This window comes from the organism of the source record quoted next, unplaced genomic scaffold (assembly GCF_019419815.1).
Source record: "Pyrus x bretschneideri cultivar Hongxiangsu unplaced genomic scaffold, Pyrus_bretschneideri_v1 Contig62, whole genome shotgun sequence".
Classification (NCBI taxonomy): Eukaryota; Viridiplantae; Streptophyta; class Magnoliopsida; order Rosales; family Rosaceae; genus Pyrus; species Pyrus x bretschneideri.
Window position 1 is genome coordinate 1722242 of NW_025999801.1, and position 22813 is coordinate 1745054.

Below are 22813 nucleotides of genomic sequence, written 5' to 3' on the forward strand. Positions count from 1 at the left end.
ATGCAAGGTCCCTTCACTTTTCCATGCACTTTACATCCTTACACACCCTAAACGTGTGGTGACACGCCAACACTGAAGGCAAACACATGGACAAAACATATTGGGTGACCTGGTGTGTGTGTGGCCATTAGACGTCACACATGACAACCCTGTTCTAATACTATTACGAAGTTGAAATTTCACCTCAAAATCAATTGGCAATAGAAAGACAACACTCCCCATCCTAACATGGATTAGCGAAGCAATACCATCACGATCTACAAGAATAGGTGACCCGAAGAAAAATCTTCGATGTATTAGAACAGTATGTGCAAGTAATGACATCACACTCCCCATCATAAAATTGTTGTAAATATCGATGTCCATTATTTGGTTAAAGTGGATGACATCATGTATGTGCAAGTAATGATATTATGCATGTGTAAACAATGATATTATGTCTGTGTAAGCAATGATGTCATTACCCATTCATTTGCCTATATAATAAAGGTCAAGGCCACTAACAACATAGAAGGAAACGGAGAAAAAGAAAGAAATGAAAGTAAGGTGTTATAAGATCGAACTCAAAGTTTGGCAAACACGAACCCGGCAAAACCAGCATGAACTGAGTCAAATCCAAACCCGAATTATTTGAATTATGATTGTGTTGACCATCCAACCTGCCCAACCTGCCCAAATGGTTATTCTTGATAAGTAGGCCATGCCTGATTGTCTGGATTGCTATATGGACTTTCTCCTGCACTTACCAATGTTAATGTCTCAGTTGCTTGGCTACCATTGACTGGTTTGCTGAATGCTCTAACTAGATCAATATATACATCTATACGATGAAGGTACTAGTTTTATTTTCAGAGTTGTCGGAGCTAAGCTCCAAAATGAGAGATTACACATTCTCTTTTGGGCTGCAGATTACTTGACAACGACAATTAAGGCTCCGAAACCTTGTCATTACCAAATTTAAGTAAACATATTAACAAAAAGGTAATATTCATTGTCCAAATAGATGAGGAAATATAATCAAGTAAGTTATAAATCACAGTAGCAAAAATACATTGTCAAACAGCGGCCGGATGGCACAGTGGACACAAAAAATGAAAGAGACAGAGACAAGGAGATGGCGAAAGGTTTGGGGGATTTGTATATTAGATCGAAAAGGCTGAAACATCACCTCATCTTTTCGCGCTACGCAACACCAATGAGCCTCAGCCTGCAACTCGAACTAGCTCTTTTTCTTTATGTATATTGGGAACGGGTTTGTGATGACATAAAAATACTTATCCTACTTTTGTCTTCCTTTTCTTTTACATTTTACCCCTCCTGACATTAAAGAACTCTATCTTTCAGATCACTCCAAGCAGTTAACACTTTCACATTCCGACTTTACTCAATATTCACACTAAACACAGTACGAACTGAGTGTTGACCATCAAACCATGTTATGGACCCAAAATTGTAGCCACTACGAGCCTCCTTGCCGTAAAATGACACTTGGAAAGACACCCTCCTCACACCCTCAGCAAAAACTAACTTCTCCGGGAGTACACTGACTGTTAAGCCTACAGGAGCCTGAACCTTGGCAATGTACGTAGAATTCAGGGCTCCAACATTGGTCACGGTTCTTTTAATAGCCTTTGCAGGTTGGCGCCGGTTGAGCTTACTAATGGAGATGGACGGGTAGTTGATGTTAGAGATGAGTTCTTCAATGGAGATCTTGGGGCAGTTGAACTTTGTGTTTGACATAAATCTTATATTCTTCTCTGGGTAGCCGTAATAGCAAAGGAATTCAAGATAGTTTTCTATTTTGGTTTCGAAGACAAGTCCCGGGTTAAGAGCTTTAAGTGGGTTTATTTCTCCGACCCCCACCTCGTGTGGATTTGCAAAGTGGTTAGAGTTGTCTGTCAAAGGCATTTTCATGTTGTTGTAAATGGTTGCTGAAACAAGAAAAGAGGTCGATATAAGTATCTCCTGCGTGCCGGTACTTTCAAGTGGAAATAAACTCAAACGAGTATAATCTAGGTTAGGAAACCGTGTAATTCTCGTGAAGTATCTTCCTAAATATTTTGCATTGAAATCAAAGAAAGATTGATGCACACAATATCGTTAACATAGAATGGCTGCACAAGATGTCGAAAAGTCAAAAGAATACCTGTTGTCATAAGGGCTGATTTGATCATGGAAGTAGTCCATTGACGATGCACTGACTTGATGAATGCAGCAGTCCCCGTTACGTGTGGACAAGCCATTGATGTCCCGGATTTTATGGAAAATTTTGATGGCTTCTTCCCATTTGGGACTGTCCCTGTTTCATTCTTGGGAGCTATGGCAGCTAAAACGGCCACTCCTGGAGCCATTATATCAGGCTGAATAGCACATCAAGAAACACGAAAAGTAAATACAGTTAGTTTTGCAAACAAATACTGGTACATTATCGAAACCTGGTAATCCAATACGCTGTGGTTTGGATGAGCAAAGTTTTGATATGAACAACTAAAAATCGACCAGACTTGACTAAAAATCAACCAACTTATGTGGATCAAATTCGTCATTTTTTCAGCACAAGTGAATGACTAGCTTATAGGCAGATCAAACAAGTTCATATTTGTCTATCTGATCTCATCGACCTGGAATGTAAAGCCTTTATGGTCCGATTTCATCGGGTCTGTACACTTGCTTCAGAGTTACAAGGTTTAGTGCGAATCCAACTAAATCATGGTTTCCGACTATATAAATGTTTGGAGAACTGTAAAATTGGGAATGTACATCAAATTAAACATGCACGGATATATCTAATGTTAAGGTGCAGGTGAATTTAAAAAAAAAAAAAAACAAAGAGGTGCAAGCTAAAGAAAATAACCTTGAGAATGTTTTCTGTAAGCTGTGCAGGACCCCTCGATGAAAAAAATGCAACGGCCGGTGCAGGTCTATACTGTGGAACTACAACTGTTGGGAGAATCGTTGCTGTTGGTTTTCTGTTGTTATGGCATAAAAATAGTAATTCGTAACTGATGCGTATGAAGATTGTCGTAATAGAGGCTCAAATTCAATGACCATATCCTTTAGCAAGGAACCACCCTATCACATAGGTCTGACCGGAATTTATCGGATATTTAGCAGCACATAATATCGAATAATGCACCACACGACAAGAACATGCAAACCGAAATACTGAGCTGGTAAAAATGATCCCAAAGCACATATAATTCTTAGCATAAATGGTTTGAATGCTTACGGGGTAGAATTTATGTACTTGAGAATCTGAAGCCCTGCAATATTGCCAACTTCTGTAAATGGGAAAATGCCTGAATCGAAAGGTACACCTTTCTCAGCTTCATCAATCAAAATCAACCCTTTGGCTTTAGTATCAGCAACAACTAATTTCTTGGTTCTCCGTGAAACAGCCGGGTCATCATCAACACAAACGACTATTTTGCCAACTACTTTCTTTTGATCCAATGATCCCGGATAGCAATTTCTGCAGTTAAGTGCCAAACCATATACTTTATTAAAATGTTAAAATTTCCCAAAAGAGAAGAGGCCGGACGATGATGAATTATGATCACCTTGCTTCCGATACAGGCGTGTTAATGCCAGCGGCATCTTTTCCAAATACAAGGGGATATGTTTTTGAACGAGTGAGATTGGAGAAATTGATGGCAGAACCCTATTAGAACCTAGATATTAGAAACTTTTGAATAAGCAAGAAACTAACTGCAGGACTTCAGTAAACATCTTACAGTGAATGTTCTCCCATTTCCAAGAATGATATTAGATTGGAAATCCCTATCAATGTTAGAAGCTGCAACGGTGAAGATCCATGGCGCTGTGTTTACAATAGTGTAAGGATTGGGACCATCATTTCCAGCAGAGCAAATTACCATCACTCCCATTTGCTCAGCGTGAAATGCTCCAATGGCTATGGGGTCATTTAAGTAGTCAGACTGAAACAGTGAGCTCATCCCAATGGAAATAGATATGACGTCTACTCCATCTCTAACTGCATCATCGATAGCCTTCAATATGGTGGCACCAGAGCAACCAACATCCAAGCATGCCTTGTAGCATGCAATCCTAGCTGACGGTGAGCCTCCCTTGCTGTACCTTGTGCCAAGCCATAGTAACTGGCATTGGGAACTTGCACACCGGCTGCTATGGATGCAGTGTGAGTTCCATGGCCGACAGAATCTCTTGGTGAGCCACTGGTACTGGCTAAATGGCTCTGGTCACCATTTGTTGTCACCGGAACATTATAGTATCTTGCACCTATCAACTTTCTGTGACAAAAAAAAATGTAATGAAATCAAGATGTAGTATCTTACCTATCAACTTTCAAAATAAACTCTGAAACATTAATTTGAATTCCTCTCTCTCTCTCTCTCTCTCTCTCTCTCTCTCTCTAATTTTCTAATCATAAGCCAGCTGAAATAGCGATTAACACTGTAAATGCAGTGTATAGATAGAATGTGAGACAATAAAATCACCTATTACAATTAGATTTCTTGAAGTCCGAGCCTTCCATACAGACTCCTTTCCATCTTGAAGGGACTGCACCAATTCCCTCATCACTGAAGCTCGGAGACTCAGGCCATATCCCTTAATCAACACATTGAATTAACAAAACAAAATTATTCTACAGAAGGGAGTTGCTAAAGATTTAACCGATCTAATAATGCAATGTAAAACTCTATCCTTCAACTGGTTTGAAAAAACTGTACGATTCTCCTGATCCGAATAAATTGTTCTTTACACAAATAGGATTTGGCTCAACTTATACAATTAAATGTGGCACGAGAATGCCTAACTCTATATACTTTGTGGAGTAGCCATTGTTATAACTTTTTAGTTAGCTTATAGAAAACAAGAACATACCAGTTGATCCCAAATTCTTCTTCTCCTTAAACAACGTCATTTATACGTCCATTTAATCATTTTTCCAACCTAAATACTAAACCAAACCCGAAACACTTAAACCTTTGAACGCGTATGAACAAAGATCAGCAGAGGATCCAATTTCTATCTACGTGTTCAACCATACTTGTACTTGATCATTATATTTTTTTTTTTTTTCAAAGTAGAGCTAAACATGTAAAAGAAAAGGCAGGAGAGCAATTATGTCTAGTTCTCCTTCATAATCCTTCCAAAATATTCATATTTATGAAATCAAGAATCTTCATTTCCCTTCCTACACAAAGCCGAGCTATGGTTGATCTTTTCCTTTCTCATTTTTGTTGACATGGATAATATTGAATCAATGCATTAATTGCTTACTGTAATAACATGCGAATTATACCATTTTTTCCTTCTCACAAAGCGATTCAAAACTACTCTAATGTGGAGAAGGTCCGAACTTAGGTACAAGGCTACAGGCGCACTGCCTTACCCGTATCTGCGTAGATACCCATTACCCATTCAAATACACTTTTTTTTAGCCAGCTATTTTTCCCAACCCCAACAATAACAACAAAGTCTCATCTCACTAAAGATAGCTGGTTGTATGAATCTTAAAACATCACTTGTCTTGATTTTGTGTTGAGTCTCCCCAACCCCACTCCCATATAAATGAAAAACACCGAAACAAGAAAAAATTATTTGGGGCAAAGAAACTGACAGATAATGGAGTTACCTGTGTCTATCATCCCAATTATAACATCACTTGATGGGTGCAGATATTTGTTCTTTAATGGCCTGGCCAATTCCGTACTCCAAGAAATCCCAAGAACGAGTTGTATGTAGTTGGAGCATTGAGTCCGGAAGATTGAGACGATACCATCATTGCCTGCAACATGTTTAGAAATGTTTCAATACAATGATATTGGGGGTAGGGAGTTTGGCTAAGCAACATACTGAGCTAGCCAACAATAATTTCATTACAAACTTTCTACTTAATGTGCCAATGAAATATTTTTTAAGTTGATTACAAGATGAGTTTTATTCGGGTTTTACCCTTTAGAAAGAGAATTAATACTCCAAGGCGAAACACTTCTCCCTTGGTAGCATGCTAGGAGCTTTTAGTAACATATAAACAAACCGTGACAAGTGGTGAATTGTTTTTTATGGTTAGGGTCTCCTCTCAACTTATTGTATTTCGGGTTCATACCTTCTCATTCCCTCCTCTTAGCGTAAATTAATGTATAATATCGCTTGTACTCAAAACAAAGAAAATGAAGACAATGTAGTCAGGGTCTCAAAAATGAGATTGTCAACGTTCAATACAATGTGGATGCACATTATTATAATTTTCTACAGGTACTGTACAACAATTGTAATAAGAAATATAATCCATACTTGAAATTACCCCATTCAAAAGGCAACTTCTCCAAAGAAAAAGCTAGTCCAGGTCATTCTTGGGCCTACTAACGCCTACGAAACCATCAGCTACTACCAGGCTGCCCATAGGGGGAGGAAGGAGGTCCAACATAACGTAAACGCAAGTTAAACGACATCCTCATGAAAAACAAGCACATCTTCACTATTTTCTTTCTACAAATTTATCATGTCATCGGTTCTATACAGTTATAGTAATATATCTCTCGCATTATCTATCTCTACTAATTAATAAAACACTTATTGTTAACCAAAATTCTATAAAATTACCAATTTAACCCTCTAATTAAAACAAAACATGAATGAGAAATATAGGGTCAGAAATGTAATTTCACACAACCAAATTTTACTTTTTTTTTTCAAAGCCTTACCTACATTTAATCATAAAATATCTCTAAGGAAAAAAAAAAAAAAAAAAAAAACTTCCCACTCCCACATTCTCTATCACTCTTTTCCTCTCTCCTTATATTTCAAAAACAAAAATAAAAAATTTTCTCACACACTTTGTGTGTACCCATATGCTAGTACTATTATTACGAGAACCCGCCTTGTCAACTTTTTGCCACTTTTTTTTTCCTATTTTTCCCTCACTTTGATACACAATATTGACATAAGGAGGGCAAAAATAGTAAATTTGTATCTTTTGAACTTTTTTGCCCTCTTTTTTCCTATTTTGCCCTCACTTTTGATACACAATATTTACATAAGGAGGGCAACATAGTAATTTTGTATCTTTTGATAAAATGACAATCATATCCCTATTTTCCCTATTTTACCCTCACTTTTGATACACAATATTTACATAAGAGGGCAAAATAGTAATTTTGTATCTTTTGAACTTTTTGCCCCTTTTTTCCTATTTTGTCTTCACTTTTGACACACAATATTTACATAAGGACGGCAAAATAGTAATTTTGTATCTTTTGAGAAAATGACAATCATATCCCTATTTTCCCTATTTTACCCTCACTTTTGATACACAATATTTACATAAGATAAAAAATATACACTTATTAAAAGAAATTGTCTCACCATCATTTTTTCATATAGGTAAGTGAAATCATAATGTTTTTTGGATAGTTTGAATGAACTAAAGCGGTTGCGCTTGAGGAGAACGTGGAAGAGGTTGGCGGTTGAAGAGGCTTTAATTTTGTCAATCATATCCCTATTTTTCCTATTTTACCCTCATTTTTTGAGAAAATGACGATTATATACCTATTTTTTCTATGACAAAAAAAATATGCACTTATTAAGATAGAGGGAAGTATTATTGGCACTCCAAAAATTTCATTCTACACTACTCACAAGTGTATTTTTCTTTCTAAATATAGAAAGTTTGGAGTAGTAGAATGAGAAACTTGGAGTGCCAATAACAATTCCCAAGATAAATTATCTCATCATCATTGTCTCATACTCTTTTTTAAAATTTAAAAACTAATCACAATCCTTAATAAAAAAAAAACAAAAAACAAAATAAAATTGTTCACACACACAGAGTTTGTACTCATCTTCTAGTGTAATTAGTAAAAAGTGTGTACATATAAATCTATATATATATATATATATATATAAGATAATAATATAGGCCTTTTGTCTAAAGAATTTTCATTTTTGGTAAAAATAGGGACTAGTTGTGGAGTTCACTCCACATCGAAATTCAACGATTTGAACCGTCTATTTTTCAAGTTGCACTTTTATAGATTATCCTTGCAAAATATTAGCCAAATCGGAAATATTTGAGACATCTAATTAAGTTCAAAGAAATTGACAAACACTATGTTCTAAAAAAACATTGAAATCTCATCATGACAATCAAATGAGTAAATGATTTCAGATTGAATTACTTTTTTGCAAGGATAATCTATGAGTGAAGACTTAAAAATAGTGATTCGGATCATTGAAGTTTGATGCCCTACAACTAGTTCCCATTTTTATCAAAAAAAAATGAGAATTCTTTTAGATAAAGGCCTTGTATAATAATAACCATGATAATAATAACAATAATATTTTATTTTTTCATTAGCATAACAACTCATCCAACATGTGTTTTAGAGATCTTGGATCTATCTATTGTATTTGTTCTATATAAATTTCAGTGGCATAAATCAAAGCGATTTATAAATTTATTTATTTTTAAGAAAAAGCTGGCTGTATTTCTGCAAGAGCTGTTGCTTCTTTCCTTGATGGATTCATCAGTAAAATAATAAAATAAACAATTCATGAAAGGATCTGGGATCTTAATTTGAAGGTCTAGAAAGTAAATATATAAACGGTTTCGTAATGAGTACCACAAGTTGTCCGTCGAATAAGATTCCTAATGAAAAGGGGATATATATATATAATGAAATGGTAGACTTACAAAAGGACTTAATTACCTGATAAAATAGAAGCTTCAGTTTCTGTAAGCATGGCAGAGAATCCTCTAAAAGCATGATTATAATTGTGGATTACAGATATTCTCTCAATCTCATGGCTGGCAGATACAGAGACATGATATATTAATTAATAGGCAGTAAAATTAGATTCCTTGATGAAGAATTAATCCAAAAATTCATTAAGTTTATGCTGGTGTTTATGATGTCATAAAGATAAATTATGATAAGAATAAACCTTGGAATAATGGATGACAACATTTGCAAATAAGCAGATTCTGCAGCTTCATCAGCTCCATTATCTCTTGCATTTCCATTTGAGAATGAGCTTCCCATATAAACCACATGATGCTGCCAAATAACCAATGACATATAATTAAAAGAATTTTGATTTAGATATATTAAATATAACAAGATTCGTATTCATTTTCTCGTCAACCAAACAGAGAACAAGATTAATCAGAAGACAGTTTGGATATGAACCCATAATTCAAAGTTACCTTGGGAATCTGAGTTGAAGTAGTAGTGATGGTGGCACCAGAGAGAGAGAGGAAAAAGCAAGGTAGAGAGAGAAAAGGGAGAAGGAGAATAACCAGGGAATTAGTCATGGAAGCAGCTGAATCTGCGAATGTGAGTGCTTGTGCTTCTTCTTCTGATCAATTAAGTGAATTGGTTTGGCAAAGCAATAATGTATGGTTGAGTTCTTTGGAAAGTTTGCTTATATAATCAAGTTATACATTTTTGTAGCTAGGCCCAGTGTGAAGTGAAAGCTTTTTAATTGACCCATCAAGAAGCTTGAGCCATGAGCAAAGCATCTTTGATATACCTTTGGTGCTTTTAACATGTATACATCATTAAGCATTCATAATTTTTTTTACCAAAAAAAAAGCATTCATAATTTAATTCTCAATTATTAGGTTATTAATATATCATTGAATCCTACTTTTGTACATTCATAAAATTATTTGCACAAGAACTTTCTGACTTGCTCCTACAGAACCAATGTCGAAAAGATTGAGTCATTCACAACCACTGATGAAGAATTCATTGAAAAGTTAAGGATTAGAAATCGCGTTAAAAGTTGTAACAACCTACTTTAGATAAATTTCAACTTGTGACCTAACATTGAAAAGAGAAATACAACTAGACTAGTTAGTTGCTCAACTTAAATTCAATTAGTAACAAGTGAATATAGTCGACGTTCATGTCATGAATAACTACGTAAGCATAGGGGCTTTCTTTAGAAATAAGGATGTCCTTTAATTTAAGAAAATGTGCACTTATCAATCGCTCTTACTCATTCAAGAATTAACTCTAAACCCTATATAAATTCTCTTATCCAAATGTTAGTGTCTGGATTTCGTTGGGATTGTGTGTTTGACTGCTGTTCCCTTGGGCGACCGACCAGTTATATCTTACGGTGTCAGTCACAATTTCCTTGGACTGACACATACTTTGTAAATATTGTTTCGGTTTTAAATCTCATCCTTAACACGGCCGTTTTTTCTTCATTGTATATAAGAACCATGTTAGCTCATATTTTAGGTTTTAGATGCGAGCGTAAAACTCATAGAATTTAAAATATAAATCCTACATCAGTCGATTCAGAATGACAATGTTAGACCTGTCGACTGTCACATATTTTTAACTCAAATTTTTGGTACTCAAAATTAATAACAAAACAGATGATAAAATATCAACCTACTTTATCTACTCTTCCTTGATAGAATTTGCATATCCTCATGGCGCAATCATTTCAAAGAGTCAACAGGATCATACATTGTATTTTATTAATCACTTCGCATGAAGGAGAAGCCATAGAAAATCTTTTTGAAATTAACTGGTTTCTCAATGCTACGTGGTTGGTTTACGAAAGTTTATGTTTATGATCGAAATTATTCATGTTATAAATCACTTTGTGATGATCATTTATGCAAAAAATTAGTAAAATATGAGATCGTTTAGTTATTGAACCGTATAAAAATAGATGGATGAGTTTGGTAAAAAGAACTATGAACTGTTTGCTACAGTTAATGACTAAAACACCTTATTTTTAGTTGATTTTTTTGCAGAGATGATCATTACAAAGTGATTTATAATATGAACAGTTTCGATCATAAACACGAAATTCCGTGAATCGACCACAACGTAAATTATAAACTACAGATTCCAACTCCTTTTTTTTTATCAATATTTTTAGCATTAATAAAAAAAGCAGATTATAATCTTGAATTGCAAGTAAACAATTTTTCTTTTCATGTGCATTGTTTTCTTTTATTTCTTGTTTCCTTTATTCTCTCCTTTTTTTTTTCCCATTATCTCCACCTTTAAGCATTTTCTCCATTAAAATTGTATATAATCCTCTCTTTTTCTTGGTTCTCTCTTTTGTCTTTGTTATTTGATGAATGAGTTTCGCCACAAAGAAAAGAAAAGTGCAGAACAGCCTTGCAAGTGAAAGCACCATTACCGGCTTTAGTGCATCAACTTTGTGAACCAATCTCATGAAACATTATACAAATGAAATGGAAGTTTCTTAGCGAAACCGTAGGGACCGATCACGATGACCATACTAATGTTTGCACGCATAAAATATAATGGATTAGGGATCAACTTAACAAATCTATAACCAACTAACTTCTGATCTAATGAAAGAAGACCCAAAGTTCGAACCTCCCTCCCTGTTATTAAAAGAATTCATGCTCCTATGCATCAGAAAATGAAATCTCAAGAACTATAAGTTGCAAGAGCAGCCACTAAGCTAATATTGGGGTGCAATCCATGTCTTATCTACTGAGGTCTCCTATTAAGGGTTTTTAGTTTGGTATTGTTGTACTTAAAAACAAAAAAAAAACTATTTCTGCTATATTATGAGAATAAACAACTAAAATAAAGTTATTGAGTGTTTGATAAACTTTTTCTTTTTAAATGTACGAGTGTTTGGTAAACTTTTAGATAAAACTACTCTAAATATGTGAAATGATAAAAAAAAAAAAATTGATATGATATTGAATGTGAAATAATAATTGCCAAAAAGAATAATGCAAGGGGAAAGATTATAATTTTGAAAAATATGCGGGGTATAGTTATTATTTAAAAATTTATTAAGTGAGCACTGTTTACTATGCTTTAAAAAAACACTTTTTTAGAAGTATGGTAAACTCTACTTTTACTTTTATATGTTTTTCTACTGTTATTGATAGTAGTTTTTAAAAAATAAAAACATTTTTCTTTTGTTTTACCAAATACATTTGGTGTTCGAGATTTTTTAATAAACTGTTTTTATTTATTTATTTATTTATTTTAAGCATCACAACTAAGTATCTTAAATTAGTCAAACCAAGACCTTGCTGTCACTATTAAGTAATTTGAACATCAAATTACTTACCATGTTAGTAACGGATTGATATCCATTGACTCTTACAATAAATGGCTGACATTAAATATAACAGATTTAAGTAATTATGGAGATCAAATTAAACGATTAAAATACTTGTAGTATACTGTATATACGTAGCATTCCCCATGCATGTTAGACTCATGTTGTGGAAATTCTCACCTTTAAACTCAGTCGCAGAAAGAATAACACAAGCCTATTCCTGCTTCCAATTCTGTCAAATCAGAAAACGGAGATAATTCCAGGTGAGAAACGCGCAATCAATCATCTCTCCCTATCTCACACCAATTAATCCAGATTAGTGATAATCTATCAGTTAGCGTTAGGGTTTCATCTCGCGTTTTTTTTTATTTTTTTTTTCTGAAATTTGGGATTTATCTACCTGAACAGGTATGTAAGCGGTTTCAATTTTTATTTTTTTTAATTAAAATCTCTTTCAGTCAGTCTGTTATGTTGATCATGATGGTTTGATTAGAACACAAATTCTGACCTGCTTTGATTAGGTTTTGATGTTTGAAGGGATCGGACGATTACGTTAGGGCTCGGCAACGACTTCCATACATTTCGAATTCTTCGGCCTTGCATCATCTTTGAGATTGAAAGGAAGGACTTTCTGGTGAGTTGATCGGTTCGGGCTATCAGCTGAAAATATATGGAATCTGAAATTCCAATTTTTAGCATGATATTGAAGCATCTGAATTGTGGATTCTTTCGGTTTTCTCGTTTGTAATTCTTTGAATTAACGGTGATTACTGATTTTGCATAGGTATTTTCTGCCCAGCAGATTAAAGTTAGGTTCCAGGTATCCAGTATAGTTAATTGTTAATTCGACTTAGAAATGCGGGGATATGGTAGAGATGTAAATAAAATTTTAATGTGTGTCTATATGCGATTACTGTTGACATGTCGATTATTAGTATTCATAAGCTATTTTTTTATCCTTTCCTTCTTATTGAAACACATTAGTATTTCTGTTTATCTGGTGGTTGCTTTCGTATAGGAATTCCATCATTCAGTCAAAGAATATGATGATTACGAGGACAATGTGAAATACGGGGAAGCGGAGGAAGGAAAAGAAGATACAAAGCGCACCAAGGTAACAGTGGCACGTCATGAGTTTCGACAGTGTTTGAAAAACAACAAAGAAAGAAGTTTGAGACGGATGGTGGTTCTTCTCGAGACAAGTCTTATGAAAAGAAGAAGCTACCCTATGATAAGTAATTAAGTGGCTACTGTAACTTCCTTCTTTCATGTGTTAAAAAACTCAAGATTTCTTTATAGTATGCCGACGGTGGTATTGGTCTTTGCTACCATTTATTTCATCCCTCCTTTTCTTTTAGAGGGTTTGAACTGTTTTAAATCTATTGTGGTCATTGCGAGGACATTTTGAGTCTTATGTATAACTTTATAATTTTTTTGTCAAACGATAGATTTTGTTAGATTAGATAGATTAATCATCGACGGAGTTTGAACTCACACTGTCATGCAAGGGCTCAACACCTTTCCACCATTATATTGATGAACAATATTTGATCATGTTATTTGGACTATGGTAAAGCAACGAATTCAACCAAATAGTTGCTTTGTGAATTCAACCAAATAGGTATTCTACTTTTATTTGAAACTGCATCGAGTACAGGTTATTTTCTTTTTTGACACGTTATTTTTTTCCAAGGGGTATCTTTTTTTTGCAAGGTATAATTCTAAAAGGTGTTTTAAATTTTTTCTCATTATCTCGCAGTTACCGATCTTTTTTTGGCTCATCTCAACCAGTTTCTCAGAGAGTAATACAAGTGACCCAGTAACTGTCATCTAGGGTTAATCCCCTTCAACTTGTACGTATTATGTTTATCTTTCTGCTTGTCCTGCAATACTTTCTCATATCTTATCTTTGTTGAGATTTAAGCTGCTCACAAGCTTAATATCGAGCTGCAGATGACAATCCTGCAGAAAGAAGTGAAGAGGATTCTGAAATCGAAGAGGTGAAGAACTTGTTATTTTTAGCAAGTAGCCGTTAGGTTCAAATGTGCAACGGCTAGGTTTTTGTTTTTAGAATGCTTACAGTTGGGTTCTTATCTGTTTTAAATTGTACGTTGTATTCCCATCTTCTTCCAAGTGGATGGATGATATCCTCCAATGTCCATTAATGGCTGGAGAAGAGTTCCTAGGCCTCTAGAGTGTAGGTTCTGTTTTTGATCAGAAAAAGAGTGTTATAGTCCTTGTTATCTTTATGTTTGAGATAATGAAAAAAAGAGACTTTTGACTCCTCATCTCCCTCTCTCGAAGAACCTCAATTTTTTCTTAAAAACCTATTACTCAAAGATTCAATCTTTAACGAAGATTATTAATCAAAAACACCATGGCTGGTACCATTTCAAACATGGTATCAGAGCTTCTGGTCTGATTCCGAAGAGGGGCGTAAATCTGTGAGAGAAGTTTTTCCTAGAAAAAAGTCCTAAGAGGGATAAAGGTGGTTCTTTTATTGGTTGATTCACTGATACTCACTAAGAAAATGGTGGGATCAGGTTCTTCTGGTGGAGATTTACGAACTCCACAGTTTGATGGTGCAAACTAAGACTTTTGGGCTGTCAAGATGAAGACTATCCTCATAGCGCATGACCTATGGGATGTAGTGGAACTTGGTGTGCAAATGCAGCAGATTCCCGAAGAGGAAGAAGGTTCTGGAGAGGAGGGTAGTGAGGCTGAGCAAATTCCAGTGGAACCACCCACCATCTCCAGAGAAGACAGAATCAAAAATGCCAAGGCGTTGAGTCTCATACAAGGAGCTATAACAGATGAACTTTTTCCTCGTATCAGAAATGAGAAGACTGCAAAAGGGGCTTGGGACATCCTGAGAAGAAAGTTCAGAGGAGATAAAAAGGTAAGAGCTGTAAAACTTCAAGCAGTTAGGGCTGATTTTGAGTATATGAGAATGACAGATAGTGAAAACCTAGATGACTATTTGGGTAGGTTTTTTGGAATTGTGATCTGAAGTCTCTTGGTGAAGATGTGACTGAACAAAGAATTGTGCAGAAATTATTGATGAGTCTAAGTAGGAGGTATAAATCCATTGTTTCTATTATTGAGGAAACTCGAGATCTGGATGCTATTAGAGTGGAAGAAGTCATTGCATCTGTTAAAGTATATGATAAAAGGGAAGACTTACATGATGAAAGGGATAGATTGACAGGAACTGAGAGGGCTTTTAGTAGTCTCAGAGTTGGAAACAATCAAGTCGCTGGCACCTACAAAGGTTCTCAGAGTAGGCCAAATCAAAAGTGGCAGGGACAAAACAAGAAGGGATCAAACTGGTCTTCGAGTGGGAACTGGAGCAACAATCCTGGAGGAAATTAGAATAACAGATTCAATTCACAGAACAAGCAAGGGAGCAGTAGTCAAAGTTTTGTGAAACCACAATGTCAAGTGTGCCAGAAATATCATTTTGGTGTGTGCAGATACAAAGGAAAACCAAAATGTGGAAAGTGCAATCGTTTTGGTCATATTGCAAAGGACTGTGATGGTCACAAGCAAGTTGCTCACTGTGCAAAGGAAGAAGAAGTAACTATAGGAACCATGTTTTATGCTTGTCACTCATCAACTATGCAAGATAGAAGTGTGTGGTTTGTGGACAGTGCTTGCAGCAACCACATGACATCACAAGAGTCTACCTTAATAAATCTTGACAAATCTGTGACCTGTAAAGTTAAAATGGGCACTGGTGATCTTGTACAAGCAACTGCAAAAGGCACTTTAGTGGTTGAAACTCAGCGTGGGAAAAGATATATAAATGAAGTATTGCTGGTTCCTGGTTTGGATGAAAACTTACTAAGTGTAGGCCAAATGATGGAGCATGGCTACTATGTCCTATTTGGGGGTAATATGGCAGTGATCTTTGATGATAGCAGTCTTAACAATGTTGTAGCAAAAGTGATCATGGCAGGAAATCGATGTTTTCCTCTTTCACTGGAATCCATAACTCCTGCAGCAAGAAAAGTATATATGGTTGAAAATTCATGGATATGGCACAGAAGGCTTGGACATTTGAACTTTAACAGCATGAAAAAGATGCAGCAGAAAGAAATGGTGGTTGGACTACCTGTTTTGACAGAAATGAGATATGTGTGTGAAGGTTGTGTATCAGGCAAGCATCACAGAGAATCTTTTGACAAAGGAAAAGCATGGAGAGCAAGCTGCCCACTTGAATTGGCGCATATAGATTTGTGTGGACCTATGCAAAATGAGTCCATTGGAGGAAATAGGTACTTCATCACATTCATTGATGATTTCTCAAGAATGTGTTGGGTATACTTTCTCAAAAACAAATCTGATACCTTCAATGTGTTCAAAAAATTCAAAGTTTTTGTTGAACTGCAAAGTGGGTTCAATTTAAAGAAGCTAAGGAGTGAAAGAGGTGGTGAATACACCTCACATGAGTTTCTAAATTACTGTGCAAGCATGGGAATGGAGAGGCAACTAACTATTGCCTACTCTCCTCAGCAAAATGGAGTTGCTGAGAGGAAGAATAGATCGATTGGTGAGATGGCAAGGTCTATGATGGTTGAGAAAGAAATGCCTGTAGAATTCTGGGCAGAAGCTGTAAGCACAGCTGTGTACCTTCAAAATAGATGTTTTACAACATATGTTCTAGATAAAACTCCTTTTGAAGCATTCACAGGTAGGAAGCTTGGAATCAAGCACCTGAAAGTTTTTGGTTGTGTCTGCTATACTCATGTCTCGTCACATCTGAGGCACAAATTTGATGAGAAATCCAGGAAAGGAGTCTTCATGGGATATGAGAGCTGTGAAAAAGGATATAGAGTGTATGATCTGCAATCTAAGAAGATAATACTCTCAAGAAGTGTAATTTTCAGTGAAAACCAGTCATGGAATTGGAAAAATGATCAAGTGGAGCCTACCTCAACTCATTTTAATCTTGAAGGGTTTGACTATGAAGAAGAAGTTAGAGAGGAACAAACTGATGAAGTCCAGTATAACAACGCTGGAAGTTCTCATTCAAACACCATTGCTCATGAGTCAGTTGAGGACAATGGTGGAAATCACAGTCAAGGCTCCACACCAAGCTCCACTCCAGTGAAGTTGAAAACTCTAGAAGATATATATATATGCAAGGTGTCATATGTGCATTATAGAACCTGAGACGTATAGAGAAGCAGCAAGTGATTTAGCTTGGCAAGAAGCTATGAATGCAGAATTGGAAATGATTGAGAAGAACAATACTTGGGAACTTGTTGAGAGACCTGTTGATAAACCTGTTATAGGTGTGAAATGGGTGTTTAAGACTAAATTGAATCTGGATGGAACAGTTCAAAAACACAAAGCCAGGCTTGTAGCCAAGGGATATGCACAGAAACCAGGGATTGACTACAATGAAACCTTTGCACCTATGGCAAGGTTAGATACAATTCGAACCCTCATTGCTTTAGCAGCACAAAAGGGTTGGAAGTTGTTTCAGCTGGATGTTAAATCTGCATTTTTGAATGGTGTGCTTGATGCAAAAGTGTATGTTGAGCAGCCTGAAGGTTTTGAGTTGAAAAATGCAAGTCAAAAGGTTTATAAGTTAAGGAAGGCCTTATATGGACTTAAACAGGCACCTAGAGCCTGGTACAGTGAAATTGATGCTTATCTCTCTCTGTGTAAATTCAAAAGAAGTACAAGTGAAGCCACCCTATACAAAAGATCTGATAATGAAGGAGGGTTGATAATTGTCTCAATATATGTTGATGACATTATCTATACTGGAAGCAGTGACAAGATGATTTGTGAGTTCAAAAGGGAAATGATGCAGAAATATGAAATGTCAGATCTTGGTCTCCTACATCACTTCCTTGGTATGGGGATATTACAAATGGATCAAGGTGTATTTATTCACCAAAGTAAGTATGCCAAGTCATTACTTGAGAAATTTGGGCTTGAAGATTGCAAACCTGTGTCTATTCCTTTATCTACTGGTGAAAAACTTAAAAAAGTGGATGGGAGTGAGTTGGCAGATGAAGAGCTTTACTAAAAAATAGTGGGAAGCTTGCTGTACTTAACAGCAACTAGACCTGATCTTATGTATGATGCAAGTCTGTTATCAAGGTTTATGAATGGTCCGACTAAGAAGCATCTGGGAGTTGCAAGAAGGGTACTGAGATATGTGCAAGGGACCCTAAACTATGGCATTGAGTATGTGAAAGATAAGTCTGCAATCCTCATTGGTTTCTGTGATGCAGATTGGGCAGGCAGTGAAGATGATAGCAGAAGCACCTCTGGCTATGCTTTCAGTTTTGGCAGTGAGGTATTTTCTTGGGCTTCTGTGAAACAAAACACAGTTGCACTGTCAACCGCTGAAGCTGAGTATGTTTCAGCAGCTGAGGCAACTGCGCAGTCAATTTGGTTGAGATTTGTTCTTGATGATTTTGGGGAAATGCAAACTGAGGCAACACTTTTATTTTGTGACAATATGTCAGCAATTTCTATGGTAAAAAATCTTGTATTCCATCAGAGAACTAGACACATAAACAGGCGATATCATTTCATAAGGGAAGCTCTGCAAGAGGGATGATCAATGTGCAGTTCTACAGAAGTGAAGAACAACTTGCAGACATATTTACAAAAGCTTTGCCAAAAGATAGATTTAATTAGTTGAGATTGAGACTTGGAGTTAAGCCAGTAAGCAGCTTAGGAGAGGCTGTTGAGATTTAAGCTGCTCACAAGCTTAATATCAAGCTGCAGATGACAATCCTGCAGAAAGAAGTGAAGAGGATTCTGAAATCGAAGAGGTGAAGAACTTGCTATTTTTAGCAAGTAGCCGTTAGGTTCAAATGTGCAACGGCTAGGTTTTTGTTTTTAGAATGCTTACAGCTGGGTTCTTATCTGTTTTAAATTGTACGTTGTATTCCCATCTTCTTCCAAGTGGATGGATGATATCCTCCAATGTCCATTAATGGCTGGAGAAGAGTTCCTAGGCCTCTAGAGTGTAGGTTCTGTTTTTTATCAGAAAAAGAGTGTTATAGTCCTTGTTATCTTTATGTTTGAGATAATGAAAAAAAGAGACTTTTGACTCCTCATCTCCCTCTCTCGAAGAACCTCAGTTTTTCTTAAAAACCTATTACTCAAAGATTCAATCTCTAGCGAAGATTATTAATCAAAAACACCATGGCTGGTACCATTTCAAACAATCTTTTCTCCACCTGTTATACCATTTCAAACAATCTTTTCTCCACCTGTTATGTCGGCTTTTCTTGATGATTTTGACTTTCCATTGTGGTGTCCTGATTCCGTAACAGTTAGGGAATGTACTTTTGGCCCTGCATACTTCTACACTTAGTCGTAGATGTCTATTAGGAAATTTGAGAACTTTGTTCTGAGGAATTGATTTAAGATCTATTTATTTGATATTACTATTAGAATATTAAATAATGCTTAGTGATTTTTTATTTTCTGTTTTGACATATGTAAATCACTTTGCAACCCTCCTTTTTAATAACAGACGAATCCATGAGCTCTAAGCTTCTAAACTATAGGAGATCTCCCTTGTTATGATGTTGTCAACCTAAAGTAAAAACTCATTGTTACTTTCTAAGCATTTGCTAGGAAACCTCTCCTTTTTGTGTACTTAATATTTAACATTTATGCTCGCACTTCCACTGTATATTTTGTGAATTTTGAAGCATTCGTGTGCTTTAATTGATATTTAGATTTTAATGTATTTTGATTGGTCCAACTCACCTCTGCAGGATAAGAAAAGCTCCGGATCGATCTCTTCTAGATAAAATCTGTATCATATGGCCAGAAACCCAATGTCATGAATGAGGTTATGGAGCAAATCGTCCTAATAAGTGTCCTTTAAAATCCGAATTTGTCTTCTAGTTTTCTTATTATCCATTAATGGAATTTCTGGTACGTACAGCAAAAAACTAAGGTCCAAAGGATCAGGGATATGAGAGATTACTACAAATTTTCTCTAAGGATGCGGAGCGTCCAGCTCCTGCCAAGGATTGTCGCCTTCAAAATGTCTCTCTTCCAAATTCTGATGTGTTGATATACTGCATCTGATCTGGCTGTTGGGTATTTTTCTATGCCAGTAACTTTCTTTTGTTCATTGAAGATGTTATAGAGGGTTTTTTATGATGTTGAAGGGGTGAAATCAAATCACATGGCGATGAAAAGCAAACAGCCTTGGAAAGTAATGGAAGGAAACCATCGGCTATGAAAGAACAGATGCATTCTGAAGTTGGGTCCAATAAGTATAACTTACGGTGTTGGTCACAATTTCCTTCGACTGACACCTACTTTGTAAATATTTTCCCCAGTGTATATAAGAACCATGTGAGCTCATATTTTAGGTTTTAGATCGCGAGCGTAAAACTCGTAGAATTTAAAATATAAATCCAATGTCAGTCGATCGAGAATAACAATGTTAGACCTGTCGACTGTCACATATTTTTAACTCAAAATTTTGGCAAATAATCAAAATTAATAACAAAACAGATGATAAAATATCAACCTACTTTATCTACTCTTCCTCGATAGAATTTGAATATCCTAATGGCGCAATCATTTAAAACAGTCAACAGGATCATGCATTGTATTTTATTAATCACTTCACATGAAGGAGAAGCAATAGAAAAACTTTTCGAATTTAACTGGTTCCTCAATACTACGTGGGTGTTTTAAACTTTATGTTTATAACCGAAACTGTTCATATTATAAATCACTTTATAATGATCATTTATGCACAAAAATTAGTAAAATATGAGATCGTTTGCTTATTGAACCGTATAAAAACAGATGGACAGGCCCAGTAAAAAGAATTACAAGCCATTTGCTATAGTTAATGACTAAAATACCTTATTTTTAGTTGATTTTTTGCAAAGATGATCATTACAAAGTGATTTATAACATGAACGGCTTCAATCATTAACATAAAATTCCATGAATCAACCACAAAGTAAATTATAAACAATATATTCCAACTCCTTTTTTTTTTCCTTTTTTTTTTATCAATATGTTTAGCATTAATAAAAAAAAGCAGATTATAAACTTGAATTGCAAGTAAACAATGCTTCTTTTCATGTGCATTGCTTTCTTATTTCTTGTTTCCTTTATTCTCTCCATTTTTTCCATTATCTCCACCTTTAAGCATTTTCTCCATTAAATTTTTTATATATCCTCTTTTTGGCTTTCTTGGTCCTCACTTTTGTCTTTGTTATTTGATGAATGAGTTTCGCCACCAAGAAAAGTGCAGAACAGCCTTGCAAGTGAAAGCACCATTACCGGCTTTAGTGCATCAACTTTGTAAACCAATCTCATGAAACATTATACAAATGAAATGGAAGTTTCTTAGTGAAACGGTAGGGACTGATGATGATGACCAAAATAAGGTTTACGTGCATAAACTATTATGGGTTTGGAACCGACTTAACAAATTTGTAAACAACTAGCTTTTGGTCTAGTGAAAGAAGGCCCAAAGTTAGGAACTCTCCCTCCCCCACACTATTAAAAGAGTTCTCCTTCATGCTGTTATGCATCAGAAAATGAAATCTCAAGAAATATAAGAAAATGAAATCTCAAGAAATATAAGTTGCATGAGCAACCACTAAGCTATTATTTGGTGCATCAGTTGCATGTTGTTTCAATTTTTCTCACTTTATTGTATGCTTTTGCTACTCAACATTTTTCTGTTTTCCGGTCAAAGGAGAATGAACTTTCATTACGAAGCCCAATACAGATAACAACCATAAAGCCCAATGCAAACAGAATATACAATACATGGAGATTCTTGTATTTGTTGTATATATTGATCGAATTCAAACAAAATTACAACAATACAGTACTGAAGCTATCAGAAAATCTTTCGATCGGAAATCAAATCGTATCAGGTAAGTAAAGGGAGTTGACTCTTTTATATACAACTGAGTGGTATGTCTATGTAGGCATCAATTGGTGAAGGAATACGGAACAATAGCGCCAAACATTTTGTTCTTGAATGCCACCACAGCAATCAATCTCCCTCCGAACTTTATTGCTTACCGGGCAGAAGCTCATTTGGATATTGAAGCAAAGCTAACTTATTTTCCTTCATTAGAAACAAGAGAGTCCAGAGGAGTTAGAGGTTGACATTTGGGAAGGTCTAACAACGCACGTTTGCAATAAAAGTCAGTCTGTTTAACTTCTTGCATTGGCCTTTTGTTAAACTTAAAGAGTATTCAACTCAAAACCAATTGCTAATGGGCAGAAAGTTAATGGTAAGGGGTGTGATATCCACACACCTCATTTTACTTCTTATACACCCTTTTAATTTTTGGCCGTCGGATCGGATGAATTGAAGAAAATCAACGAACATAAATTATCAAGAGGTGTGTGAGAAGTAAAATGGGATGTGTCGATAGCACACCCCTAATGGTAATACAAAGCCTAGAATGTCCGGTGTATGACCTGCTATTCCCAACATCTTCTTTTGTATTGTGGCCGAATTCCGCCAAACATGTATTCATATCGGATGACGGAGAGTTTAGAGGTGAAATGGGCCAAAATTCAATGAAATGTAAGTTAAAGTTACAGCATTCAACTGAGAATTCAGAAACAATTGCAATAGTGTAATGGGTAGAAAGGCTTTGAGTTTAAAATATTGCGATGCAGAGCTTAGAATGCCAAACATGCATTCATTAGCAAGTCATAGCCAACGAGCTAAACTAGTATCATTGTATCAATCCATTCCCAA

The 22813-nt window shown here is 35.6% G+C and overlaps 1 protein-coding gene and 1 pseudogene across 1 annotated transcript; one reads left to right on the forward strand and one right to left on the reverse strand.

Annotated features, from left to right (window-relative positions):
• Positions 1-972: 972 nt before the first annotated feature.
• Positions 973-9419, reverse strand: LOC103946167 (CO(2)-response secreted protease). The gene is given in 14 exon segments (XM_009356814.3): positions 973-1931; positions 2147-2360; positions 2855-2969; positions 3230-3472; positions 3561-3661; positions 3735-4090; positions 4093-4271; positions 4479-4590; positions 5621-5669; positions 5671-5747; positions 5750-5773; positions 8697-8794; positions 8932-9044; positions 9194-9419. Coding segments are annotated over 14 exon segments (2340 nt in total). The 5' UTR covers positions 9302-9419; the 3' UTR covers positions 973-1380.
• Positions 9420-11977: 2558 nt separating this feature from the next.
• Positions 11978-22813, forward strand: part of LOC103946168 — a 41500-nt pseudogene continuing 30664 nt past the window's right edge.